Genomic DNA, 26,372 nt, shown 5'->3' on the forward strand with positions numbered 1-26,372 from the left:
TTTTTTTTTTTTTTTTTTCTTGGCTCAAACTGTCGTTTCTATTTAGCATGGAGCATCTTGCGCGGGAGGCAGCTTTCGGCTTTTAGTCAACATAAGCATTATCCCATTCCCGGAGGCTCTCGTTTGTTTTATCTGGACTGATTTGGTTTTGTTGATATATATTGTCATTCTGTGTGGACAATTATGGCGTTAGGTGAACTTATGTTAAGTTCACTTATCCCTTTTCTCATTTCATCTGACTTGTTCAAAATAAGAATATATTAACCATCTAGTAAGCTGAATCTGAAAGCGATTAATATGACAGTGATCTTGAAGCCACACCTCTGTGGCTATCCTGGGGTCCCAGTGGGCATGTCACGTGCAGATAGTATCACAATCACACCTAATATAACTCAATAGAGAAGTCCAAGGGCGGTGAAAGCCGTGAACCAATGGTGTTTGTCAGCTTGCGGAGTCTCTCGTCGCGGCTGGTGCATCCGTGAATCATGCCAAAGGAGTATTCTCTGACTGGCAAAGACTTATGGTTCCCACATCCAGCACGGTTGGATCAATCTGTAGGATGATGCTAGTTTGAGACTTGTGTCAACTCAGCAGGTCTGTGAGACCCCTTGCAACCATCCTCGCCGAACTCCCTAAGTTGACCTGCGAAGGCTGAGATCCGTGGCGCCCATGGGCCCCTGCTGATAGCAGATTTCTCGCGACGGCCCTGTAGGGTTGGCCTGGGGATTGGGGGTTATTGACTATTCTGTCGCACAAGATCTGCTGTCTTTACAGTATGGCGCTGGCTGGTGTAGGGCCGCAACTTGGTGTTGCATCAATTCAGCCGCAGGTGTGCTTCTCCCATCGAAATTCACTCTCCCTGCAGCTAGGTTGTCCACATGGATTTGCAGAGGAAATTTGATTAGTCCATGCACTGACAGGACATCCTTACGGCATAGATGATGGAAAATGATACTATACGACTTAGCGAGCGTCCTTACGGATCTCCCGTACGCGAGTCGCCGTCGCAAATCACACCTGCGGCGACACCCTCATCCTCATCTTTATTATCTGGCTCTGGAAATAGGGTTACAGCCCCTGCGCAGGTATTCATCCAAGAAAAGGACTTGTTCTTATCAGATCTAAACTCATACGTTGCCGTCGGCGTCCTGAGAAAGCGCAACGAACCTCACGATGTCGATGCCGACCCTTGGGCGGACGACGACAAGTATCCAGGGGCGGAGATTGCAATGCTGAAGAAAGGCAATTGGGTACGAACATGCGAATATACATATGTGAAGCATCCGCAATGGTGCTATGTCCGTGTCTATGTCCTGCCTGACGATGCTGGGCACAAGTACATTGACCGTTCAAGCAAGACATTGAGGGAGGCACTTAAAGTTGTCATGTCGAAAGTCAATCGGTCCGTCGATGCATGGGATGGTATCTTCTTTTCGGATGAGCAAGTTACCGATGGCAATTCGAATGATACCGGTACCGAGGACGAGTCACTGTGGTACATATTCAACACACTGCGAAATCCCGAGCCGCAAGTTGAAGCCGTGAAAGACCCTTACGCGAGGCTCGCCATGCGACAATTACTTTCAGAGGAGGATGCTGGCGACACAGTACTCGATTCTGGTGTCGAAGGGCTCAAAACACCTTTGTACCCATACCAGCGTCGCTCAGCAGCTTTCATGGTCCAACGTGAAGCGCAGCCAGCCCAGATGTTGGACCCTCGTCTGCAGTTATTCAAGGCCCCCAATGGACGCGAGTACTACTACGACGAAGAAGAAGGCACCATTTACAAAGAGAAGAAGCTGTATTCAGAAGCTTGTGGGGGCATCCTAGCGGAAACTATGGGGTGTGGTAAGACATTGATCTGCCTGGCAGTCATCCTGGCAACACGCTGTCATGTCCCTGCCATACCGCCTCTGTACCGTGAAGGAGAAGTCAGACGTGAAAAATGTGCGAGCCTTGTTGAGATGGCGGCGACAGCTGCTGGCCAGTCTTCGATGCCTTGGAAGAGCTATTTTGATCGTCTCGGCCGTTCTGGAATGACTTTTACAAGGTGCATCAAAGCTTGCGAGGATAATAGAGGCTCGTATAAGATACCTCCACCACCTACACGACACAGTGGTCGCTCTGGCGTCGCATATCCCAGGCCACCTCCTCAGCTTGTGCGGCTCACCTCGGGGACATTGATTGTTGTACCTCCCAACTTGGTTGACCACTGGGAAGAACAAATTGCTCGGCACAGCCAAGGGCTTAAAGTTCTCGTCTTACGAAACATGTCGAATGCTACTCCCAATTCGGATGACCTCTTGCAGTACGACATTATCTTGTTTTCAAGATGGCGTTTCGACCAGGAGGCCGGCGAAGCAGTCAACAACAGACGCGGCGTCTTCAACAACACAATGGAGTCTCCATTGTTTAGCCTTCATTGGCTTCGTATCATCATTGACGAAGGCCACAACGTAGCTGGATCTAGCCAAACTTCAAGAACAAGATACCTTCTGGACAAATTGCATATTGAGCGCCGTTGGATTGTGTCTGGAACACCGTCCAGCGGCCTTTATGGAGTGGAGGTGAGCTTGGCTTCACACGAAACGAATACCAGCAGCGACACCGATCTATCAGAGGCTACCGAAGCTGTTCTTCAAGAAAAGAGGAAGATAGAGGCGAGAGACGATCAAGATCTTAGGAAGTTGAAACCCATAGTGGTCAACTTTTTTGATCTGAAGCCATGGTCGAACCCTCTGTCCAATGACCATGCCGAGTGGACCAAGTACATGAGACTTGTTGGGAAGGATGGGAAACGTCGAAAAGTGCAGGCTCTTCGCGCCACGCTTCAGAGCCTTGTCGTACGGCATCGCATGGAAGTGATTCATAGTGAAATCACTCTGCCAAGGCTCTACAACAAGGTCGTTTATTTGGAGCCAACTTTTTACGACAAACTAAACCTAAACCTGTTTATCTTCGTTTTGGCAGTCAACGCAATAACATCAGAACGGGAAGGTGATGATTACATGTTCCATACAAAGAATAAGAAGCATTTGAGGACTTTGATCAACAATCTCCGGCAGGCTGGGTTTTGGTGGGCAGGCTCGAATCTGGACCTTTCTGCGACCGTGAAGAATGCTCTGGAATACCTGGAGAAAAAGAGAGCTCATATGAGACAGGAGGATATCACAACTTTGACTGAGGGGATAGAGATAGCCGAAAAGGCATTCTCCAGCGGACCATGGAATGCATTTAGGCAGCTGAATGAACTGGGTGTCTACGTTCGCGATTTTCCTTCTCATGCTCGAGGCTTGTGGGCACTTGACCCTTCGAAACCAGACGCTGAGCCCCTCCATATGGGCATCTACCAGGCTTGTCGCGCGCAGCAATTTGTCAAAGAACACTTGAAATCGGTGGACCCAGCCGAAGGCCTCGCTGGAGCGGGCATAAAAGCCCGCCGTGAGCAAACAGAAGCTGCAGAGAGGCAAGGCCCTGAGTTAGGCTTTGCAACCTTCCCAAAGGCTTCGAAGAAGGCGCCGAAGAAGTCATTCTCCAAAGGTCTAATGAAGTCTCTACCACCGGACTCTCCCCTGACACAGACCAAGTTGCTTGGTACGACATCGGCCAAGCTGTCGTATCTACTTAGTCGGGTTATGGAATTGCACAGTGAGGAGAAGATTATTATTTTCTATGACAGCACGAATTCGGGCGTTTGGATTGCCGAGGGTCTTGATCTGCTTGGCATTGAATACCGCATGTATGCGAGTACGCTTAGTCCCGAGCTCCGGACGAGTTACTTGAATCTTTTCCGAGAAAGCGAAGAAATCCGAGTATTCTTGATGGACCTGCATCAAGCATCTCATGGGCTCCATATCGCTAATGCGTCCCGTGTTTTCTTCGTCAACCCCATCTGGCAGCCGAATGTGGAGAGCCAGGCCATCAAACGAGCACATCGAATTGGACAAACTCGGCCGGTATACGTCGAGACTCTTGTCCTCAAAGACACACTGGAGGATAAAATGTTGAAGCGCCGCAAGGCAATGTCAGAGAAGGAGATGCAAGAAGCCGAAAAGGATCTGCTTGACGACAGCACGATGAGCACTATCATCCAAAACGAAAGGTTCATTCCAATGCCGGAAGGCGAGGACTCGGCCCATGTCGCATATCTCTCTTCGCCATTAGACTTTTTTGGTCGCCATAAACTGGCGATTCCTGACGACGTAGGTGATGTGGAGAAGTCTCCTTCGAAGCGCAAACGTCTGTCGTCTAACGGCAAGACCCATTTGGACACCGAACCAGACATAATAACGCCCAAGAAGCGAAAATCCTCCGCCGGTTTGGTGTTTCTTTCCCCTGGAGGTATCTTGATGACACCCAGTAGAAATTCTCGATCTAAAACACCTTCAGTCACCGGCATCGACCAGGAAAAAGGCGGAATCTGTGCATTATCTGAGACACCAAACAGTGTCCAACAGAACCCTGAGTCCATATTTGGGCCTTAGGTAGTTAGCGAGCATTATATTCCCACAATATTTCATTAATGTACATTCCTTCTTGAGTGAGGCAGTTTATGAGAGAGGGGTCCTGACGGCCCGCGGGTACATATTTTCCTGTCTCTGATTACCGCTGTTCAGTTGGTGTGTAGATACCATGGTTTGCATCACAAACTTTTTATACTCTGCCGTTTTCCTTTCTATCTCGACTTGGTCATACAAAGGCTTCACGGGTGGCTACCGAAAAGGGTAAGTGTATACGCCCCGCCAGCGGAGATCACGTGGTTGTCGGCATTCCGCCAACGGTCTACAACGGAAGGACAAATGGTATTTGCAATAGAGTTCCGATTGTCCTTTTGAAAACGGCCTAGGAATTTATGCCATGTGAAAAATATGTTTCATCAGCATTGAGGCAGTAGTCTCTGCAAAGTCCCAGGTCCAATCAACCCCACTACTGGTCGGTACCCCACTATTGGCGATTAAGCAATGAACTAGCGCAAGTGGGATATCAACTTTCTGCAGATCTTCTTTTGCTGAATGCCTTTTCGCCTCTTATAAACCATTGAATAGGGCTTGCATTCCATCATTTAGCTTGCTTGCAGGACTTGATCCACAGCCCATAAGCCCAAGAGAGCAAACGATCACCCCACACAAAACCACCTTCATTCAACCCCAAGCACAGCCCACCCATCAGCTTAAGAACATCCACTGAACGAGGAAGAGAAGAAAAGCAAAAGCCTCAAACATCAAAATGACCATGGCTGAAGCCGAAGCTGAAACAACCACCGGCTCCAAAAACCCCATCACCATAGTCGGAATCTCCGGCCCCTCATCCAGCGGCAAGACAACCCTAGCCCGGCTCCTGCAGCGGATATTCGCGCATGCCAACGAAAACATGCAGACCTTTATCATGCACGAGGATGACTTTTACCTCCCTGATGATCGGTTAGTATCCCCAATCTCACCTGCCCTCAACGGGATTTCCAGTATGAGTAACCAATCCCAGAATCCCATACACGACAACCGCCTCCGGCAAAACAGTCCAAGACTGGGACACCGTCGAGGCCATCGACGTGCCGTTCATGGTTGCAGCACTGTCCTACATCCGGCAGCATGGCCGGCTTCCCCCGCGTTTGAAGAGCAAGGAGGATCTCAACGAGGCGTCGGATTCGGGCGTCAGCGACGAGACGATTACCCAGCTGCAGCGCCAGGTTTCTGACAAGCTGCGGCAGTTTGGACCGGCTTTGGCGGGAGACGGGGGAGAGGGAAAGCGAACGGTTGTCTTCTTCGAGGGGTTTTTGTTGTTTAGCCCGCCCGAGGCGGAGGTCAGGGAGCATGTGCTGCGGCCGGTGCACGAGCAGCTCGATGTGCGTTTATTTTTGCCGTCGCCGTATGAATCTGTCAAGGAACGCCGCGAGAGGAGGAGTGGCTATGTGACTATTGGACCGGCCCCTGTCCCGCCGCTGCCGCACCGGGATTCGGCGGCTTCCAAGGATGCAAAGCAGCAAGTTGACTTGGAGGCAGAGGATAATGCCCCGCCGCAGAACTTCTGGACGGATCCGCCGGGCTACGTAGATGATATTGTTTGGCCACGATACGTACGAGATCATGCGTGGTTGCTGTTGCCAGAAAGCGGTCTTGACAATGATCGATACCAGAGCACCAGGAATTCGGATACTGACGAGTTGATCAGAATTGTAGGGCAAGGTACTAACGTGAGGACTGATGCCGGTGTGGCTGTCGCTCCTGGGAAGGGGACATTGCCCATGGTTGATGTATTAAAATGGGCTATACAGGAGGTGATGAAGCCATTGGAGATGGCCGAGCAATGACACCGGCTAATAATTTGGCAACATATTCCATTCCAGAGCTGTAACCATGTGAATTTAGATGACATCAACCAAATCCGATTTGCCAGCCTTCAATGTTGCCACCAGCTTGCGGTTCGAGCTCTGCTCTGCCAGGGGGAGGGCACCTTCATAGGCTAGAGCTCATTGCTAACGGGTCCCATCCATCCAAGCCAGTAATCGATTCTATCCCTGAGGGAAAAATGACCTTGATCTTCATCACGGCTGCTATCAGACTTGACACGCACTGTTGGCGTGTCTTTGTCTTCCACAAAGTTCTTGCGAATGTCCTCTGACCCATTGTGATCCGCTTGTCTATATTCCTGACCATTTAAACTGGAGTCTGGCACGTAAGTCCGTTGGATGATTTCAGGCGTGTCGCTCGCAATGGCTTGCTCTGGGGCGAGCTCATTATCCAATAACTCGGGCCGAGATTCCCAGTCTTCATCGCTTGGAACAGCTATTCCGAGTATCTCGCTGTTTGCAACAGTCAAGTTCGTGTCTGATTCTCTCAAAGCACAACTTGACACGCTGGGGCAAGGGATCTCGAGATAAGATGTGAGGATCACCCAGACCATCGAGATACAGAGGCTTATGACCAAGCTTTGCATGCAATATGCCATGGAGTCCGCCACTATGTTCGTGAACGACGTCCTCAACGACTGGAATTCTGCCTCAGATGGAAATGGCTCGTCGAAGAAATCCTCCCCTGACTGAATAAGGTCTTCTTCGTGATCTTCCGAGTCATCTGCGTTGTGCTGCCCCCGGACACCTTCCCGATCGAACCCCGCTACCCTTGCAAGCTGGTGTGCTGTTTCCTTGCGGCTTTCTGCTTCCAGCTCAGTAAATATTTGGCGAAGATCGTTCCTGTTACTCTCATAAGTGGTTGATGAGACTGGATAGATTCGTGGTAGCCATTTAACAGCTTGTTGGCCAGGAAGCTTGACCTTCCAAGTCACACCAAACATATCCAGGTCTTTGGGAGAGCAAATGACCTGGAGATACGAAACTCTGACTGGAATTCCTTTGTTTTCCAAGTTGATCATCTGCAGGCCCGTCTCCTGAGGCTCAAGCCGGCAATGAAAACGACCCTCAGGGCCGCCATCCAAACGTAGGAAGAAGCAACACTTTTCCGCCCAGAAGCAGCGATTATGTAGCCTCAAGGAGCACATGGCAGTGTAATTTATCATCACATGTGGTTGGATGCCCTTACCTTCGTGATCGGTGCTGGTAATGATTTGATAGTCGGCTCGAATCTCCTGGTCCACGGTGAAGTCCTTAACGATGCCGTAGAATTTCTGGTCGCAGACCCGTAAAGGAACGACAAGGTCTCCATGATTGACAAACTCAGCGAAAAAGCAGTTCTCCACAATCTTGTACCGCTGCAAGTTGGTAGTGCGGAACTCTAAGCCATGTTTCTCGGGGATCTGAAAGAGGAAAAATCCACTCTCGCCAGCCCTCATCCTAGGAAGACCAGGAATGATCAGATTACTCCATCCTTTCGACTTGTCTTTCTCAAGAAAGGCAGACACAGTCACGGTGAACCTGTATATTGCTGGCCTTGCATTTTCAGGGTTTCGAATGAAGAGGATCCCATTCTCAAAGTCGAGTTTGGGCTCGCTCATGGACGATTGGTAGTCTTCGCAATCACATGCGAGGTGATCTTTAAGATCATGCGCCAGAGTTTGGTCCGCATCATCGTGCTCTGAAACCGGGGCTTTAGGTGCCGTCGTGTCTCGATCGTATTTATAGCTCAATGTTTCCGGCTCAACGCGCTGGTCAACAGTGATTGTCACACCCTCGGACTCTGTTTGAATACGAAGACCACTTAGGACATTGTGCTTGCCAAGGGTCGCCTCAGGGGAGTCCGTGTCAGATGTGTGTCTTGGGCCGTTAGTATATTCTGTGGCTACAGATTCATTCGCTTCAAGAGAGCCTGGAGACGTCACAGGAGTTGACGTGACGAAGGAGTCAGAGTCTCCCCACTTTCTGTGGAATGTTTCAGTCATAGTTGTCTTAGTTGGAGTGGGAGCATTTTCCTCTTCAGTAGGCTTGTCACTACATGCAGCGATTGATGTATCTTGCGACCCATTTGGCGCTGGAATAAAGACTGTGTCCTTGTCCAGCCGAGTTACGGGCTTGGGGATCATGCTAAGTGTTCTGGAATGTCTCCTGCGAGAGTTCTGCTCTGAAGACTGGATTGAAGGCTGGAGCGTTCCTTTCTTTCCCTCGTTTGCATTGTAAGTCCGCTTATCAAGCTCCGGAGCTGATTTGACACCGCCAACGTCGCTGATGATGCATTTTGCGGACGGTTTCATGCCGGTAGTCTTGGTTCGTTCTGAATCAGATCCAGAATCGGTAAGGGATGCGTCAGATGCACTCCTCTTCCGGCCTGGGTTCTGCATCTTGATGCAGTCGGCACAATCTGCAACATTCAAGCTCAGTCCAGAAGAGAGATGGGGTGTGGAGGAGAAGAGGTGCGACGAAGGCTCAAGTTCCCCGTCGTTGCCGCAGCCTGCAACAGCTTCAAGGGAAGAAGACACAGTTGCATCCTGAGAGCTGATGCGAGATTCTCTTGCTGCGGTAAAGACGTCTCCATCAGGATTGCCTGAATTGTAAGAAGTGGTACCTTCATCAGACTCTGGTGCAGAAAAAGCGAACAATGGGCTTTGGGGCAAACTGTCACTCGACTGGTCTCCTTGGCTCCATTCATTGGATTGGAGGCGGACGGAGAAGGTCTTGATGAGAGACATGTTTACAGATCTGGTGTTGAGAAGCTGAAGTTGCGTGTTTGGGACGCATCGTACCTATGTTGACAGAGGAAATGACAGCGATCAGTACGAAACTTCATCAACCCGGAATATCAGCTTACCTCAAGGGAGATTCTAAGGCCTACTGGCTCAAGCTCATTGCCATTCCAAGTACCCCGTATCTCCAAACAATTGAACTCGGGCGACCGCTGAGGCAATGAGCTCACATGGCCTTCGCCCCATTTCGCTGGAGAAGCCATGTGCTTTTTAACGCACCTATCTGCTCTTAGTTAGCTTTCACAGAGATACCTCTCAGTTTCGATGTATCTATCGTCGAAAAGGGCAGAGCGATTGAAAGACTAGATGAGTGCTAGGGAAATGTTGCGCAGGTAAGATAGTAGAGGAAAAAGGATGATGAAAGTGAATGAGGTGAAAGTCAGGGGAGCAACGACCTAAGAAACACACGCTCTTTGTCCAAGAAGGGAAGGAGCTCTGTGTTTATACTAACCTGAGGCACCCACGCATGATATTCGCTTGAAAACACAACTCATTATGTTGTCGTTCCACATCTTGTCTTAGGCAGACCTCAAGCTATGTCACTTTTTCTATTCACATACTAAGTGGATGACCTTTTATCCTTCAGCAATTTTCATAAGGATTGATAATTCAACAGTTGCCCTGAGTGAGTAGCCTCAAATGCTAAACCTCCTCACCGAGATATGCAGGTCCCGATGTGGCAGAGCTAATATGTACAAGAATATTTGAACAACGTCATATCAGACGCGGGCAGTGACAGAGAAGGAAGAGGAAGAAGCAAAGTGAAAACAAGAAGAATCAGAAAAACCCGCCAGCACGGTCACTCCCTGTGTTGTCCCATGCGCCATGTATAACCCGCCAGCCACCGATTCAGTTCCCGTAACACCCGCCCATCGGTCTATCCAAAACAGAAACGTGATAAAGATAGAATCGAACAGAAAGCAGAAATAAAGACAGTCCTCCGAGAAAGGCCTTTGACGCCCCGAAAGACACTTTTTTTTTTCCAAATGGAGTATAAGAGTGGTAAAAAGACATCAGCAGAAGTAAAAGAGTAATCCGTAATCGCGTAAATCCATTATCGGGGTGTTCCATTATGTGAGCCAGGATGCTCAAAGGTTGTTTGACCGGGCGCAGCGCCATATCGATCCCCTTCGGTTGAACCCATGGGTTGTGACGGGAGAATTGGAGTTGCACCTTGTGACGCCTGATCAAAGTAACCTCGTGCAGATGCACCGTTGGTCCCTTGTGGAAAGTTGCGATTCCGTTGCAAAGGTGGTAAAATTGTAGAGCTTGTTTGGTACTGTTGCGTTCGCGGTTGGGGATATCCTTGAGGCATCATGGCGGCCGTCGAATCTGCGGTCTATCTCAGAAGAACAGGAAATCCTTTAGCCCTCGTCTTTAGGAGTCATTAGCTTGTGAAGGGTCCATACAGGAGTACCTGGCTGGTTCATCATGCCTAAAGATTGCATCGTCGCTTGCTGGCTGGAGCGTGCGTGGGCCGCTGGATCCTGCATTTGGGCCACCTGAGCGGATGGCGGGATCCCATAGGGCATCTGCGCAGCAACGTAAGCAGAGATTCAAGCTGGGACCATATTACCGGGTCTCGGGGATTTCACAGCAACCATGGGTGCCGGTGAACCGTAAGATGACAGGGCAGCCACGGCAGGTTGTGGTTGACTTACCGCATAATCTGGTACTCCCGTATGACCAGCAGGATATCCTTGCATCATGGGTGTCTGGTAGGTACCTGGCTGATTCGGATACATGGCGGTGGTTTGTGGATACGCATCCACCTGGCGCATTCGACCTTCGGCGTCATAGATGCCTCTGTTTCCGTAGTCTACAGACGTCCGCTGACGTTTGACCGGTGTCCCGTAGTATGCATAATCTCTGCCTGCTGCCGGATAGCCAGTGAAAGCGTTCCCCGACATTTGCATCGAAGACCGGTCCGGGGAGCGAGGGAGTGGCTGCTGGGGATACTCTTCCGGCCGAGGCGGCCGTTTCCTAACAAAAGGTCAGTCATATTGTAATGGTGCAAAGCTGAGAGGCGCAATACACAGGGTCTCGCCGAGTAACTTACAGAGACAGTGTGCGAGGCTCTTTTCTGATGCGTAGTTTGACACCCTGGTCGGCAAATGACCGAGAAAGGAACGTGGATTCTTGCATTCCAGGGAAAGTTTTTGGCGGTGAAACTGCGTCCTGTTAGTCTGCACCACTCGCAGAATTAATGGGCGCAAGATTGTCATACCAGTGAAGCGATCAGAGATAATGGATTTCAGGTAGGTAACCACATCCCTAGTCACGGTAAGATCAGCACTCTGCCAGACTTATCAATAAGCAATAAAGGTAGGCACAAGTTGCTCACTTTCGCATCTCAAACAAGGTAAACTTCAGTCGGAACTCCCCTTCGATTTTGACGGACAAATCCCCAAATACGAAGAATCCGCCGTCTGTGCAGAGCGGGTCAGCAACGAAGCAGTACCACCTTTTACAAAAAAGCAGGCTTACCATTATTATCCACATCCTTCAACCGATGAAGCGACGAGACAAGAGTGCCTGCCAAAGCTGTGGCCGGCGGTACGGGAACTGGCTGATCTTCATTGGCATCGTACAGACTGCAGCACATGAAATAATACGGGCTCTGTAGGTAGTGTCTACTCATGCAAATTAGTCCAAATCTTTCCCCAACAAGCCGAAGCAAGCTGCCATCGTGACTTACTGCGCGAGATAGCTCCCTTCCTCTCTTACCCGGAGTTGCACAATCGGCGGCGGATCGACTGGCTTGCGTTCTGAAGAGCAAAAATCTCATGTTAACGTCTATTTGAAACCAGGAAAGCCCGATGAGAGCTGTGAGTAGAGCGTGCAGTCCCCAACGTACCTTTCTCCTTCCCACCGGCCACGCGCGCCCGATTGGGCTGCTGGCGAATGATCAACTCGAAGTCAGAACTGGTGTTGGACAACATTGTCAGTTGGAGACCCTGGACAGCTGAGTAAGAGTCGAGAAGACCATTCCGGTGCGAAGGAAGGTCGGACAAACCTCTGGGATTCGCGGGAAAGAGAGGCATCTGAGAACGTCGACGCACTCATCAAGGCGAAGATCTTGTCAAAGAAGTACCAGGTAGTAGTAGAGCCGGAGAATCCAGGTTGCGGTTGTCCGTCAGAAGAGCGCGCCAACGAACCACGTACGTAAAGTACAGGGTTCACCAAAATCGAGCAAAGCTGGATAAATGCACAACGGAAAGATAAGTGGTTTTACAATACCAAGGGAAAATTGAGATAATAGGCTGGAGATTTCGGCTCTTTCTGGAACCTTGCAGCGGACACTTGTGGTTCGGACGGAGCACTAAGGCAGGTAGAATAAAAAAGGACGATCCCTAGTAGTAGTAAATGTACCCAGTGGGGTGAAGGGACAAGGTCCGAAGAAGAGCGGAAGAGAGGGGTGTTAGGGATTGTCGTTGGTTAAAGACGGACTTGACAGAGTATGATTGATTGATGATTCTAAGTAGTAGTTGGAGAAATGGAACTGGTCCAAGGTCCAAGTACCATGGGTGGAGACGAGCTGGGAATTTCAATACCAACAGCTCCCCAGTCCGGAACCGCTTTGAGCGATGAGAAAGCTGAGCAGGGCAGCTACCTTAAGGTAAGGTAGGTGCCTTAGTTCGTGCGGGTGAGGGTAGGTGTTGGTGCGTAAGCTGGCAAGTGGTAGTGTGATGGGTCAATTCCGTCGCTTGCCTCTTCTTTTTTTTTTCAAAAAACCAAAAAAAAAATCTTTTTTTTCTATTATATTTTTTTTTTTTGTGTTCTTTCCCCCCCCTCCTTGCCTTGGGTGTGAAGGAAAAAGGCGGTTTACGAAAACGGCGCCGCAGGGACCCAAGGAACAGTTTGAAGGCAGAGAGGGCGATGGATGGATGGTGTCGTCAGAATGCAAGCGGCAAGAGCCAGCCGAGCACGGTTCCAGACAAACCTTAACCTGTGCTTTGAAGAAAGACTGCCGGATTTGCACAGTCCAGGAAAAAAAAAAGAGAGAGAGAAATTAATAAAAAAAAATCGTGGCAAGGCAGCAGTTCGTAGATGAATATTCTCTTGTTTGTTTCCGCCCTCTTGACGACGATGTAGATGGCCAGGAATAGGAAAGCTGATGGAAAACGAGCGAAGAAAAAAGGGAAAAAAAATGAAGATTCGAGACAACCGTTGCCGACCGTATAAGCTGGATGCTCGTGATATGCAGTGCGAACCCTCGGTCTGTCCCTCTTCTTGTCTATCTTCCCTTCCTTTTGGTCGTCGAAATGCTTCAATGAGATGACGATATAGAGGTTGGGGGGGATTGGATGGTCAAAGAGTAAAACAAGAAGGTAATTGGGTGTGGTTCGGGCGGGATCAGAAGACCGCTTCAGCCCAGAAAGAACACAGCTGAACAATGGGTCAAATGTCGCCTCCCACAGGTCTGAGGGTCTTGACACACAGCAACCCAAGGGAAGAAGGCGAAAAAAGAGGAAAATTTTACTCGAGTTTTCAGATAAACCAGCTGAACCAGATAATGATAATGTGTTCCGGTGGAGTAGTGCCAGGAGAGTAGACCAACGGCGGTGACTTTTTCGGCCGGCAGTCCAGTCGTTCTTGAAGTTGAGGTAGAATCGTGACCAGTCAAGTCGAAACTCGACCACGGTTGAGAAAACGGGCTAAGGCGTGTATCAGTCTTGATCATCCGACAGGAACCGTAGAACATCTGAAGATGATGCGCACATTGGCACGCCTCGAGGGGCAGGAGGATCGAATGCTCGAATGAAACGAAGGAATAGAGCAGGGAGTGTAACCAGGGTCTGAGATTCAGTTCGGACACCTGCGCAAGTCTCAAACTTTACCCTCGTCTAGGCCGGATTGATGGGGCCAGTTGATCAAGCCAAGCATAAAATCGACCGCGTTTACGGCAAACCATTACTCGCTTCCCCGAACGAAGCCCCAACGAACAGGCGCAACGGGTTGGCTTGCGCGTGGAGATAGAGCCGATTATGGAAACGATCAGACCCGTTTTCCTCACTATCTAGACGCCGTGCAGGTCTCCCGGCTCCCTTGCAGACGCCAGAGCCGCAGAGCGTAACGATGCTGCCGGTGCGCGCGCCTAAGCATTCCAGTCTGAGTCTGGTCGCGCACTTTCCATCGCTTATTCGTTCCACCCTAAACTTTGATCGTCTCTTGGACTCTTGACTGGTAGTTCGGGGGAACAAGCGCCTTTCGTAGATCTTTAGTCTCCTTTTCCCTCTTTGATCGCCCCTAGGTCTCCGTCTAGGTTGTTTCCTTCAACGTACTGTTTGAATCAATCAACAATGCGCTCATAGTCACAGCAGAAGAACCAAGGGAACAGAACATGCCTTAAATTCGCTTGTTCCCCTGATGTCGATCCAAAGGTTTCCGTGTTCCAATTGAGCTAGGATCCAAGGGAAGGAGCTCACTTCCAGTAACAAGAAACCCAGGGCACCAAGGCCCACTCGACAACCGTTGAAAATCTCGTCCGACACTCAAGAGAGTCGTTGTACATCAACAAATAAACAAAGACCTTACTTCTCCTGATCGCTCAATGGAGTTAAGTTATCCTCCCCTGTCGCGAGTCCTTGCCCTTCAGCACCAGGTAATGGTCGGAGGATTCTCTGCTGCCTCACGAAATGCGCTTCCGGCCACGAGATGCCGAATTGCCTTTCTCTTCGCTTACGGTTGAACCAAGTGAAGTCCTGTTTCTTTCACCCCAATGAGCTCCACTGTTCTCAATTCGATCACCGTTAGTCTAGGCAAAATACCGGTTCGGCTGCGTCGGGGAAACACTCTGCCTGCCAGGGAAATCCTTGCGTAGGGAATAAGGGGTCGGAAATCGGTCAACAAGACTTGCCTGTCATATAAAAGGAGTGACGAACAATTTCACCCGAAATCTGGAGTAGAAAGTGGGAGCGGGGTGCCTTTTTCTCATCGCGCGGGTTGTGCAATGAAGGTCAGGCTGCAAATGACCAAACTCGCATGTCTTAGCCCGGGTCCTAGGGATCTAGCTTGGTGGATATATCACATTGGCTTCTCTTGACATGCAGGATGCGATGACTGCACGCAAATCACAGTGCTGAGAGGATAGTTCAGCTCCTAGTGCATGCAGCTAAATTGACGAGGCTAAGGGGTCAAGAAATTCAACATGATGCAGAACGACAGATCTCTTGATCGAAGAATCACCCGAGTGCAGTACTATGTGGTCAAAGTGTGAGATTGATTCTTTGCAGTCGAGATGCTGGCCTTACTGAAATAGTGCTGAGCTACGCTGGCCTTCCCGCAACCAATGGTGCAGGTTCCTCATGCACGATGCGTCTGGAAGTCGCAATGCCGATAGTGCGGCTGAGTATTACACTTTTCTCTTTCCCATACAGCGGACGAGATTTTCTTTGGTCCGATTGACCTTCGAATCCACCTCTCGCAAGGTCAACGTGCCAACGTCCCAGACAAATACGGATTCTGCAGCCGCACTCAGCTATCCTCACCTGCAAAAATACTTAGAATAGCAGGAAACCCACAATAGCCGCTCTTGAAATCCTGGCTTCACTGCGCTGGCCCATCACAGTTTGGTCCCTTCATTAACAGCAAAATCCGGCGCTGGATGACGACGATGGAATCGTTGGACCGCTTTGTGTAAATCCAGGAAACCTAGACGCTGATGTGAATATGCGGACATAGCAATATAGTCCCATCTGAGCGCGAGCGAGGACATTGCTATTGGCGACGAACGCGCAAGGGTGGCATGGGCCAATGCCTGCAGATGTAGAACCCCATGACGAATGAGAATTCGGCGGACCGCTGAGAATTCAGCTCATCAATCTCAAGCCACTGAACGATGATCTCAATTCCAGGAAATGGGACAAAAGCAATCATGTCAACAGTACAACAACGTCAGGAAGAACCGATGATTCATGAATTGACATTTGGGGGCCTGGGCAGTTATGACAGCTGACAGTGACTTTCAAGGGTCGGGACCGACGGGACGCCGCGATAATAATTAAGGACACAAGGTTATCACGCACTGACCAATATTCATATTGCAGTTGACCGATTCCTGGAAACAAACCCTTTCTGGAAGCTATTATTATCGTTGTGTTCGCAGTTGGTGAAAATCCTACCGTACCCGCGCGAGCCACGTTGCAAAGGCGTAACATGCTTCACTGCGGACAGTTGATCCATGGCGTGCGAGGTATCAATATTTTCTGCCTTTTCCCTTTGGAAAACAGCTCCGGCCAAGGCTCTGCGATCTGCACCGTGGATTGGAGACCACAACAAAGTTTCAGAACTTTTTCTTCCTACGCTGTCAACCCCTGAACAAGTCGAGGACGAGACAATAGGGGAGAAGGAAGACGGTGGGAAAAGCAGGGGAGAAAAAGAAAAGAGCAGAAAGAAAAATCAACAACAGTCTGGACTCAATCGAGCGACGAACGATTTTTATTCTGTTGATTATCCCAGCTTCTACTTTTGTCCTTCTACATATTGAAGTGGGGATCGAATGGCTGCAGGATGAACTGTCGCGGACTTCAATCGGCGCGCCAGCTGGTCTAGCACAATGGCATACTTCCCCCGAATTGTCCACCTCCTGTCCCACTGGATCTCCGTTTACACTTGTCCCCTGGACTAACCTGCGAGTTCCAGTCTTTAAAAGGATCAACTGGTCTGAATAGCAGTGGTTGGAGGTCCGGTATTACCAGGTAAGTAAGGTATTGCATTCGCAGTTCACTTGGCGCTTTTGCCATAGAATCCACCAAGTGTCCACGGAGAACAGATTACAACGACCAGCCTGTTCTGCTTATGTGCTTCTCATCGATGTCAGCAAGAAGTGATTCTGCAGGGTCAAACTACCTACCTGGTATATGTATTTATCTAAACATGCCGAAATGAGGGGAGCACAAGAAAGATGATGAACAAGTTCAAATCCCGAAGGGCTCACGGAGCTCTCCATAGACCCGGCAGAAAAGGAAAAGGTCATTCTGACTGATCACATAACTCAACAAATGAGTAAAAAATTTATCAAAGATTATGCGAAGTCTCAATTTTCTGGCATCGAGTCCCGGAAAAGGCAAACGACGACGGAGCATACTAACCACCAAACCCTTGCTCCTTTAAGGCACAGGGGACATCTTAGACCTGTCGCAAATAATTAGGGTCTATGTACGGTGTGACCTTAGCAGTAAATGTACAATTTATTTCTGCAGTCTTGATATGTGTAGTCTACTATGTATACTCTGCACTGCCCATGTCAGTGATTCAATGCGCCCCGGCCGAGAATCTTGATGTTGCCATCCTGCTTCCTGGCTCTTGCATGGGCTTGAAGTAACTCCGTACCACTAGCCTACCTATTTTAGTATCCTGCATTCATCTCCATATGCAAGACGGTCGAAGAAAAAAGTCAAAACCACACTCATTTCCTGGTTCTTGGGCTGGAGGCAGCGGTATCCGTATTCCCACTCCGTAGGAGGGTCCTGATCTGCAGGCTGCAGCTAAACCAAGGCGGAGTCGTTCGCAACGCTTAGGCCTGGCTCTATGGCTCAAGCAAAATTTGGGGAAAAGGTACAGTAGTTCGGAGTCCTTCTAAAGGACATTACTGTTGGATGAGGAGGGGATAGATCGGATAGATCTAATGCATGAAATGCCCTTCCTTACCTGCTGTACGACACTGGCTAGCACAGTGCCCAAACGTCGCACTGCGAAAGCGGTGCACTGCACTGCCTTGACTCTAGGCCATCACGCTTACTTGTAGGTCTCTCGGGTAATAATAAGAGGTGCACAGTGATGAAGCGATGTACCAATCATATCTAGATACTGGTGATCCTGAATCTAAGATACGAGCAGCTTATTTAAATGCCTGTGGTAAAATGCATGCCCTCCTTGGTCACTACGATTGTATTCGCGGGACAGTTGGAACATTGACTTCGTTGGTATATGCTACACAAAAGCAGATAGAGCAGAGCACCACTCAGAGCTGCCATCACAGAGAACCGAACCTATGAATACGTCCTCTAGAACAGAATCTCCTCGACCATGACATGCAGTAACGAAGAAAAAAAAAAGACAGCGATAGCCGAATTAGATAGGGCAAGAGTCAGCGCATGACGCGCCAAAACAGCGCTGTGAATGAAGCGATGACCGAAACGCCAAATGCTCAGCCTACTCCTTGCTTGATGAGAAGGATACATGAAAAGAATAAGAAAAAGCAAGCGATTGAAGTGAGGGACCCTCCTGCATGAACTCAAATAACGCCCAATGCAAATGCGTCGTCAAGCGCCTTTAGAGACCCAATATTCTTACCGTTCGTGCTTTGCCCTCCCGTTTCCTATCTGGTTGTCAAGCATTGTCATGTCTGCATGACTGCGTCGCCATCGGTGTCTGCATCAGCAATGTTGTTTTCCTGAGGCGCGTCATCATCTGGGATAATCTCCACGACCGATTTCCGGCTTGCTGACCGTGATAGTTTCCCTCTGTTCTCAACTCCCCTTCCCTTGGGTGTAATCGGGCCGCCGGAAAGAGAGACATCGGCATTTACCTTAACTACAGCCGCACCCGAACTACGAGTACCATTGGGAGTGTGATTAGGGGTGCCTGCTTCTCGCTCGGACGACGTTGCATCCTTAGGTTCTGTGTCTTGCGCTTCTTCGGATCCATCCTGCAAATGCTGCTCGCCATTTACAAGTCCATTAGTCTTCGCGCCGGACGGCTCTGGAGCAGGGGAGTCCATCAGCTTGGCACTCCGACCCCGCCGAACACTACCTGGATTCGAAGTAGGAGTCGCCGCCGAGGCCAACGTTGAGGTTCTGCGAGGGGTACCGCGACCGCTCGTCCGGGCACTTGTTGGGGTCCCACCCGCCTTGAACACGCTCTTACTACCAAAGGGTCGTCCCGGTTTCCGTTTGAACACAGGAGCTTGAACAGGAGGATATATCTCAAACCGAGAAGGAGGAATGCCCGCAGCAGGGTCGGAGGGAGCAGAGGTACTCGAACTCGCTGTAGCAGTCGTGGGGTGATGGAAACCGCTGGTGTTAGAGAGCGCTTGGGTTGAAGGTGGCCCAGCCGCCACAGTCGAACGACCCCCAAAATCAGCGTGTCCCGTCCAGCTGGCCGTTGGAATGACTGCACCATCAGCCTTCTTGACTTCTTCGCCTTCCTCCTCTTCAGGGTCTTCTCTCTGTGCAACGGTGTGCAATGGAGCCCGGTCGAATTGTGACTGATTGCTGCGACCCATGATGTATGGTGTCCAGACCAAAGCATCCGGGTTCAGCTGAACGTAGCCTTTCTCCTCCCAGTTCCGAATACACTCCTCAAAATATTTGCAGTCGAGTCGCAAAGCGTAGGTCTTGGTAATTGGATCCCTGACAAGGGCGCGTAACCCTTCCAATCCAGAGACCACATCATCGGCCGTCATGCCTGTTCGCTCTGAGAGTTCCGCGATGCTGATAGGAGTTTTCTGGTTCCGTAACTGATACGACAGTATCAATCGCCAGTAGTTGCGGTAGGATACCAGGCCCATGTCGGAGAGAGGTTTCTCTGGCGAGCCAGTCTTACCTTCAATACGAGTCAGCAGGTATGAGAAGTCGATAAGCAAATTCCCGTAGCCTTTTCTTTGATGGATGGGCAGTGTGAGGATGCACGAAACGTTGTTTGCCGAACTGGGCCGTTTCTCCTTGCTGAAATAGCCGACAAAGTGGCAGCCCAGATCGTCGAATTCAGTCATTACATAGAACAGAAACGGCTCTACATCGTAGTAGAGCGTTTTGGATCCCAAGAACAATTTAGCGAGCAAGCAAAGATTCTGGCAGTAGACCGGATTCTTTCGCCCGTCGACCTCGAATATCGAGATGGAACCATCACGGTAGATTTCATCTCCCGGCGGATGTTTTGCAGGGCATTTCAGCTTGTGCCGCCAGGCGACATAGTCGGAATTCATGTATTTCAAACAAAACTCGCAGATGTAGAGCACCCGGTTTCGACTGTATTCTTCGGGGTAAGGAGCTGCATACCAAGTCTCAATCTCGTATCCTCCAAAGTTAATGTATTTGATCCGGGACGGAGGACCAGAAAGCTTCTGTGAAGCGTGTGGTGCGGCTTCTCCGCTGTTTTCAATTTCCAAAAGCTTCCTTTGCCATTCCTCTTCGGCCTTTTGTCGCGCGATCTCAAACCTTTCACGATCTGTGTGTGTTGGCAGGGTTCTTGAGGTGTCCGCATCTGCTTCCGACAGAATACCGCCGTATGGCTTTGATTTTGATTCGTCCGTTTCGCGGTCGTTGAATGAGTAAAAGGGGGAGAGGTAGGGTGCAGGTGTAATGGGAGCAAAATGGGACAGAGGTTCTTGTACCGCTGGGGGCGGCTTAGGCGTTCTTCTGCCTCTGAGTTGTGACCGGCTTCGAGAACTGAGAATCTTGGACACTTTGGTCTCGTTGAGTCGAAAAGCAAGAACCAGTCTCCCAAATTGCCTCAGAACCACGCGGCAGGTACCCTTTTCCTCGCCGCGCGTTCGCCGTGAACGGGTACGCACTGGGGACTGGCCGTCTGTATTGCCAAAGCCCTGGTCTCGGGACTCAGCTCGAGCGGATCGCATTGATGACTGCCGTCGCAATTTTCGATGTCCAGGTGTGGGTTCTCCCACGTCGGTCGACGAGGCCTTCCTTTTTCGCAATGATCTGGAGCTGGTCAAGAGGTCATCACTGACATCCACGGTGCTGAAGATTGAGTGGAAACCAGGACCTTTCTCTCCAGTGTGTGCCGGTAAAAGTTCTCTGCGCATCTTCTTTTGACGAGGTTGTCGCGGGTTTGTACCATTCTGCTCAGTACTGGGCTGCAATTTCTCCCCGACGCAAGTAGGGCATCTCCATGGACCGACATCTGTACAATGTCAGTCTCGGGGCAAAGCGCGACGAAACCAGGTAGAGAAGATAGGTCACTTTAAGCATACCTTGTGTCTCGTCGAGTGCATTTTGTTCGCGTGCACATTGTCGATGAGCTGTAGAGAGTTGTATCAGCGCCATTCTTCAAGATTGGGTCGGAAGGTGCAACGTACAATGGTCACTACAGACGGCGCATGTCAAATACTCTTCAAATTCCTCGCTAGGATCGTTATCCTCGTCTTGACCACAGAAGCTACATCTCCAATCTCAGCATCAGACAAGATCACAACAGGGTGGGCATATGGAGAATAATGAACCCACATGCAATTGCTGCGGACAGTGGTATCCACCTCTGCGTCCTCCCGGTTATTACTCTCAGCCTCCCACTCCTCATCGGCCTCCGATTCTGAACTGCTTGGAGAGGCAGCGGGTGTATCGGTGTCACTTAAATTCTCAAAGGCTGGATCATCTTCTGCATCGGCAGCCGCAGAAGCGACATCATCGTTGTCAAGAGAGCCGGCTGTGTCAGGCATCTTGACGGCACCAACCGGTTCTGCATCGTCATTACCCCCGTTGATGTTCAGCTCCGTATCCGGTTCACCCTCTGCATCTTCGTCTTCGTCGTAATCGGCATCCTGATCCCCGTCGGTGTTCTCCCCAGAGTATGCCCGATGAACTGCATTCTGTAGCTGCTGGTCCATCTCATAGAGGTCGGTTTCGTCTTCCCCTTCTGCATCCTGATCACTGTCCACCATATCTGCTGGCGGTCTAGTATCTGGATCGTCGATGGCCGGCAGCACGGTCGCCGGCATGGTGTAGGTCGCCGTAGTCGCCAGTTTGAGCGATTATGTTTCACAGATATACCAAGGTTTCGCGATGTTTGAACGAGAAGTTGAGGCTATATAAGCTTCCCGCTGGGGCGAACAATCATCTGGCCGCGCATGAACTGGACATGGGGAACAAAACGGCGAGCTGATTTCAAGACTATATCCCAACTTCAAAGGGTCAATCGGTCAAACCGTAGCATACGTCGTAATCAAGCGTTGGAGACGAATGCGCGCGCAAGACAAGCACGGAGGGTGTCAAGTTGGAAGCGCTGTAAGGAGGCGGCCAAGACAACAAGCAAACAACGCGTGTAATGAAGGGACTGTAACTGTGATATTAGAGGCGCTAGTAGATATGCAAGAGTAGAGTAATGACCAACGCGTATATTAACAGCGGAAACACCGTTTGTGGATTTATTCAGCTTCCAAGGCCATCTGCCGCCGCTTCAAGCCCCTTCTCTTGCAGTGAGGTTCACGGAGTTGCTGACTCATCAAGATTGACCCCGACCGGCCTAAACCGTATTAGGAAGTCCGCCAGACCTCGACGTCGGCGGAATCAAGCGGGCACAACGATGCAGGCGATCATCTTTCTGCTTTTTCGCAATCGGATCTGTCCGTTGACGCCTGGTTCGATCTCTTCGACGGTTTTTTTCTGACCTTGCAACGGATTGAGGTTCTGTATTTCACACAATGGGTGTCCCTTTCGAAGCCCTCATCCCCTATGGGATCATCATCGCCGTGTGTATATCCGCAACCCCGAGCATGCCTGTATGAGTTATTGATGGACCGTTGACAGATGTTCGGCGTGACCGGTGCCGGCCTCACTGCTGCTAAGTACTTTGGAAACGAAGGGAAGAAGGCGCGGTGGAACAAGGATCTGTGGGATAGAGTGAGTGCTTCGTCACCTGTGGCTTGCGACCGAGTGACCAAGGCTAATATCCATCTAGCAAAGTGCGTGACCTACCGCTTGCAGTGCTTGCAATATTCCTTCTTATTTGCCCAGTCGAGGCTCCGAAAACTGACGATATATATCTGCCATAGTGATGGAAAGAGACTTGAGAATCACAGGAACTTTACGAGGCCAGTCAGGCAATGCCGTAGCACCAAAGGGATTCGATGTCAGCAACCCATGGAAGGTATGTCATATCGTCAGCTCGATGCGTTTATTTGGGGTTGCATGCGAGATGCTCATTTCTTTACAGCTTGAAAAACGGATTTTCTAAGTCACGGCAACGTGTCTCCGCTTCATGTCTTTCACACCATTTGTTTTAGCTTGTGTTCGCTTGCATTTCCTAAATCAATATCCACGCTACGGTCCTAGAGCAACGTCGTTTGTACAATATTACTGGGCAAGCGAAACGCTGCAGAGCTAGTTTTCAATTGTCAAAAGAATTCTATTTGATCTGGGAGCTCAAGCCCTGTATTCCTTCAACGTCATAATCCTGGAAGTGCATATCAAAGTACTTCGCCAGCGCTTGTCTCCGATCATTTTCATTTGCTAGTGTGGCCACGACTTGTGTCTCCTTACCCAGCCTTTTCTTGACTTCTTTTCCTGACATCACATATATACCCCGGGGTTCGAGTCCGTCCTCACTCAGAATCACCTTGGTGCAGACGAACGCCTGGGTAAACCAGCTGGTCGGATTCTTGCTTGTCGCAAAGTTCATCACACCAAAGTCCTGTGGAAGGAATTCAACTTCCGAGAAGGAGTACATCGGTATCCATTCGCTTTCCGGGTTATACCTGACCTGGTAGATCCAGAGCTTCTGGCTCCTGTCGACGAGTTCGGGGATGCTGTCCTTGATCAGACGCATCTCGCTGGGCGCAATACAGACCGTGACCTCGTTTTCCTTCATTGGCAGTGGACTGGTAGGGCAATTACTGCCGAATCCAACGTCGACCTTTTGCGAGCTCAGTTAGTAGCGGTTTGCGATAAGATTGTCAGCGGGAAAGGCCTTACCATGTACTTCTGGCCGCCAATGGTCACGATTAGAACCATATGTCCACTGCGCCCTTCGTCAGCGAACGCGACACTACAGATCTAGGAGATCAAGGCACATACAGCGCCTGGTATCCGACCACCGCATTGCTCCCAGCCGCAGCCGCGCGACTAACTCGGCCTCCCGTAGGATAGACCTGGTACCCCAATGACCGTAGGACGACATAAAGCAGGTTGGTGTTTTCCATGCAGTACCCGTCTAGTTTGCGAACGACCAACTTTTCAAATACACTCGCTGGATGGATGGAGATGGCGCGGAGTTGGGAGTAGTGCAGACCTGAATTGCCCCACGGGATGGCGCCCAGGTGTCGCCTCTGCAGTTCGGTCAATGCGGCTAGCGGATCTTTCTCGATGCATTGTTGGAGATGTTGGTGCCTGGTGTTTCCAGATGTGCTGGCGGAGTCGGCGTACCCAATGCGCTGCAGATAGGCCTCTATCTGATCGGGAGTATAAGTAGACGGCGGCGATGCCATGACGGGAACGATGATATACGAGACCTTGAGGAAGAAAGAGGCTATCTTATTCACATATATGCAGAGCCAAGATGGCCTCGTATTCAGAGTCAGTCATTACAAAGCGATTATTTGTCAGATGAACAGATCCAGATTTGGCGGGTGAAGCCGCCAAGAACCCTCGGTCGCTGTTCAGAGGCGAGCTGATTTGGTCGTGAGAAGATATCTGTGGACAAGACAAGTGTTTCAAATAACTGATTAGCATAGTTCAAGCACTTTTATCCTGATCGTTTTAGCGAAAATCGACGCCTATGACAATCGCGTTGGGGGTGCCTGTATAGTTCTGAACTTCTGCTTCCCCGCGTCTGAACTCCGTGGCAGAATGATGAGATGGCTCATGGATATATTCAGGAGGACCATTGAGATTGGTATCAAATGAGCACGACAGATCTATCCCTCGAGTAATCGGTATTCGGATGGAAAACATGTTTCTTAAGGTAGTCCTGGACGATATCATGGATTCTCTGGACAGACGTACCTTGATTCTATTTCTTGACGATGATAAAGTTGGGTTATCAGACCCTCGGCTGTCAGTATCATGAATGGGAGACATCTGACGATGAATGCTTGATTTAACTAGTCTTCGAAAGACACTGCACAAGGTTCTTATTCGAGAGGATCAGAGCACTTAGCCATAATCTATACACTAATGCATCTCGAAAAAAGACGTTCTCAGCAAGAAGACTGTTCCGAGCAACGGACAAACGGACGTTGCATCTAACACTACCTCCCCACCTCGGAGTCTCTCTCCATTTTCATCACAGCGCGATCTCACTCATAGATTAGAAACACATAGGGTGACTTCTTCATGAACTTCGTGTCGCGGAAACGCGTTATCTTTGAAATTCTTCCTTCCCATCCTACTCGTCGACCACGGCTGATCTTCAGCCCATTCCACGTCCCTTCCTCCCAGGTTCAAAGACGCACCATGTCCAATTCGATCGACCAGAAACTGGCCGAACTGCAGAAATACTCTGCGTGCGATGTATGATCTAAACTACGATCATCCCTCTAGATCTTTAGGAAGCTTCGACTAACCACCCACATCCAGGTATCAGATGCTCTCCTCAAACTGCAGAAACTCCCAGCAGGAACAGCCGCCCGAGCAGGGCACCTGGCCGACTTCAGTAAGCAGACCTCTCGGTCTAGCGTCAATTTCCATCTTACCAGGGCTCTTTTGGTAAGCGGAGCTAACAGACTACCCAGCCCCTTTCTCCCCCTCGATAGGCCGCAACGCAACGCAACCCAAAATCATCGCCCCAGCATCAACTTTCAAGTTCATCCCCAAGGACGACCGCATCCCACCAAGTGCCGAACCTGTGGACTCCCATGGCTTCCCAGCAGGAACGCACTGGGTCGACTTCGCCAAGCCAGGCACCATCGCCGTGCTCGAGCAGCCTGCAAACCAGCACTGCGCCGTCCTTGGTGGGATCATGGCCGTTCGGATGAAGGTTTTGGGTGTGCGCGGAGTGCTGGTGAACGGGCGTGTGAGGGATCTAGAGGAGATTAATGAGTGCAAGCTGCCGGTTTGTGTCCGTCCCAAGTCTGGATCGCGGGTGTTGGGGCTGATTGATGTAGGTTTGGGCGAAGGGGACGTCGACGGTTGGGTCGGGTGCGGAGGCGAAGCCGGGGGCCAGGGATGTGCCGGTTGATGTTGGGGGCGTGACTGTTTCCCCGGTATGATTTTCTGCAGGTAGGGAGTCAGTGCGGATGATGATGATGCTGACGTTCTTTGTTTGCAGGGCGATATTATTTTCTGTGATCCTTTGGAAGGCGTGGTTGCGATTCCTCAAGAGCTCCTGGATCAAGTGCTGGAACTCATGCCGAGATTAGTGGCCATGGATGATAAGGTCAAGGTCGCCGTGTCTCAGGGAATGAGTGTCTTTGATGCGTTCAAACAGTTCCGTGCGAAGGTTTGAGAGACTCCCTTGAAGGTATCTACAGGCGTTATATTTTAGGACAAGCGGATCGTGTAAAAGGTGGACCATCATGTCATTGGTATTCGAACAAGTATTCAATACAATCAAGAAGGTGGTAACAT

General features: G+C 50.1%; 11 protein-coding genes across 11 annotated transcripts; 6 read left to right on the top strand and 5 right to left on the bottom strand.

Annotated features, from left to right (window-relative positions):
- The first annotated feature begins 21 nt into the window (after positions 1-21).
- On the top strand, positions 22-4,666 carry AFUA_4G10830 (DEAD/DEAH box helicase). The gene is made up of 2 exons (XM_746651.2): positions 22-829; positions 939-4,666. The coding sequence occupies exons 1-2, from the start codon at positions 776-778 to the stop codon at positions 4,482-4,484; spliced, it is 3,600 nt and encodes a 1,199-aa protein (XP_751744.2). The 5' UTR covers positions 22-775; the 3' UTR covers positions 4,485-4,666.
- Positions 4,667-4,732: 66 nt separating this feature from the next.
- AFUA_4G10840 (ribosylnicotinamide kinase) lies at positions 4,733-6,307 on the top strand (the record flags this gene model as incomplete). The annotated part of the gene is made up of 2 exons (XM_746650.2): positions 4,733-5,420; positions 5,482-6,307. Exons 1-2 carry the CDS (start codon positions 5,227-5,229, stop codon positions 6,305-6,307), a joined length of 1,020 nt encoding a protein of 339 aa, XP_751743.1. The 5' UTR covers positions 4,733-5,226.
- Positions 6,308-6,459: 152 nt separating this feature from the next.
- AFUA_4G10850 (uncharacterized protein) lies at positions 6,460-9,518 on the bottom strand (the record flags this gene model as incomplete). Its single annotated transcript, XM_746649.2, has 2 exons — positions 9,195-9,518; positions 6,460-9,129 (listed from the first exon to the last, which is right to left on the bottom strand). Exons 1-2 carry the CDS (start codon positions 9,330-9,332, stop codon positions 6,460-6,462), a joined length of 2,808 nt encoding a protein of 935 aa, XP_751742.2. The 5' UTR covers positions 9,333-9,518.
- Positions 9,519-10,183: 665 nt separating this feature from the next.
- Positions 10,184-12,173, bottom strand: vosA (the record flags this gene model as incomplete). Its single annotated transcript, XM_746648.1, has 9 exons — positions 10,184-10,468; positions 10,539-10,661; positions 10,791-11,112; positions 11,189-11,300; positions 11,357-11,403; positions 11,474-11,558; positions 11,617-11,723; positions 11,828-11,897; positions 11,987-12,173. 9 exons carry the CDS (start codon positions 12,171-12,173, stop codon positions 10,184-10,186), a joined length of 1,338 nt encoding a protein of 445 aa, XP_751741.1.
- A 1,312-nt stretch (positions 12,174-13,485) lies between these two features.
- AFUA_4G10880 (uncharacterized protein) lies at positions 13,486-13,834 on the bottom strand (the record flags this gene model as incomplete). Its single annotated transcript, XM_746647.1, has 2 exons — positions 13,486-13,518; positions 13,613-13,834. 2 exons carry the CDS (start codon positions 13,832-13,834, stop codon positions 13,486-13,488), a joined length of 255 nt encoding a protein of 84 aa, XP_751740.1.
- Positions 13,835-15,280: 1,446 nt separating this feature from the next.
- On the top strand, positions 15,281-15,641 carry AFUA_4G10890 (uncharacterized protein; the record flags this gene model as incomplete). The annotated part of the gene is made up of 2 exons (XM_746646.1): positions 15,281-15,345; positions 15,392-15,641. 2 exons carry the CDS (start codon positions 15,281-15,283, stop codon positions 15,639-15,641), a joined length of 315 nt encoding a protein of 104 aa, XP_751739.1.
- Positions 15,642-17,287: 1,646 nt separating this feature from the next.
- On the top strand, positions 17,288-17,455 carry AFUA_4G10900 (uncharacterized protein; the record flags this gene model as incomplete). Its single annotated transcript, XM_746645.1, has 2 exons — positions 17,288-17,294; positions 17,349-17,455. The coding sequence occupies 2 exons, from the start codon at positions 17,288-17,290 to the stop codon at positions 17,453-17,455; spliced, it is 114 nt and encodes a 37-aa protein (XP_751738.1).
- Positions 17,456-18,026: 571 nt separating this feature from the next.
- Positions 18,027-22,261, bottom strand: AFUA_4G10910 (uncharacterized protein). The gene is made up of 5 exons (XM_077804636.1): positions 22,201-22,261; positions 21,318-22,143; positions 21,170-21,249; positions 21,065-21,112; positions 18,027-20,994 (listed from the first exon to the last, which is right to left on the bottom strand). Exons 2-5 carry the CDS (start codon positions 21,806-21,808, stop codon positions 18,473-18,475), a joined length of 3,141 nt encoding a protein of 1,046 aa, XP_077660779.1. The 5' UTR covers positions 21,809-22,143; positions 22,201-22,261; the 3' UTR covers positions 18,027-18,472.
- Positions 22,262-22,360: 99 nt separating this feature from the next.
- On the top strand, positions 22,361-23,116 carry AFUA_4G10920 (NADH dehydrogenase [ubiquinone] 1 alpha subcomplex subunit 1; the record flags this gene model as incomplete). The annotated part of the gene is made up of 5 exons (XM_746643.2): positions 22,361-22,558; positions 22,617-22,709; positions 22,768-22,771; positions 22,862-22,956; positions 23,093-23,116. The coding sequence occupies exons 1-5, from the start codon at positions 22,511-22,513 to the stop codon at positions 23,114-23,116; spliced, it is 264 nt and encodes an 87-aa protein (XP_751736.1). The 5' UTR covers positions 22,361-22,510.
- A 98-nt stretch (positions 23,117-23,214) lies between these two features.
- Positions 23,215-24,292, bottom strand: AFUA_4G10930 (arylamine N-acetyltransferase family protein; the record flags this gene model as incomplete). The annotated part of the gene is made up of 3 exons (XM_746642.1): positions 23,215-23,721; positions 23,781-23,853; positions 23,883-24,292. 3 exons carry the CDS (start codon positions 24,290-24,292, stop codon positions 23,215-23,217), a joined length of 990 nt encoding a protein of 329 aa, XP_751735.1.
- Positions 24,293-25,139: 847 nt separating this feature from the next.
- Positions 25,140-26,250, top strand: AFUA_4G10940 (RraA family protein; the record flags this gene model as incomplete). The annotated part of the gene is made up of 5 exons (XM_746641.1): positions 25,140-25,316; positions 25,383-25,458; positions 25,538-25,857; positions 25,910-26,008; positions 26,074-26,250. The coding sequence occupies 5 exons, from the start codon at positions 25,140-25,142 to the stop codon at positions 26,248-26,250; spliced, it is 849 nt and encodes a 282-aa protein (XP_751734.1).
- Between the last annotated feature and the right edge of the window lie 122 nt (positions 26,251-26,372).

The sequence above is a fragment of the Aspergillus fumigatus genome, chromosome 4, assembly GCF_000002655.1.
Source record: "Aspergillus fumigatus Af293 chromosome 4, whole genome shotgun sequence".
NCBI classification, from domain to species: Eukaryota; Fungi; Ascomycota; class Eurotiomycetes; order Eurotiales; family Aspergillaceae; genus Aspergillus; species Aspergillus fumigatus.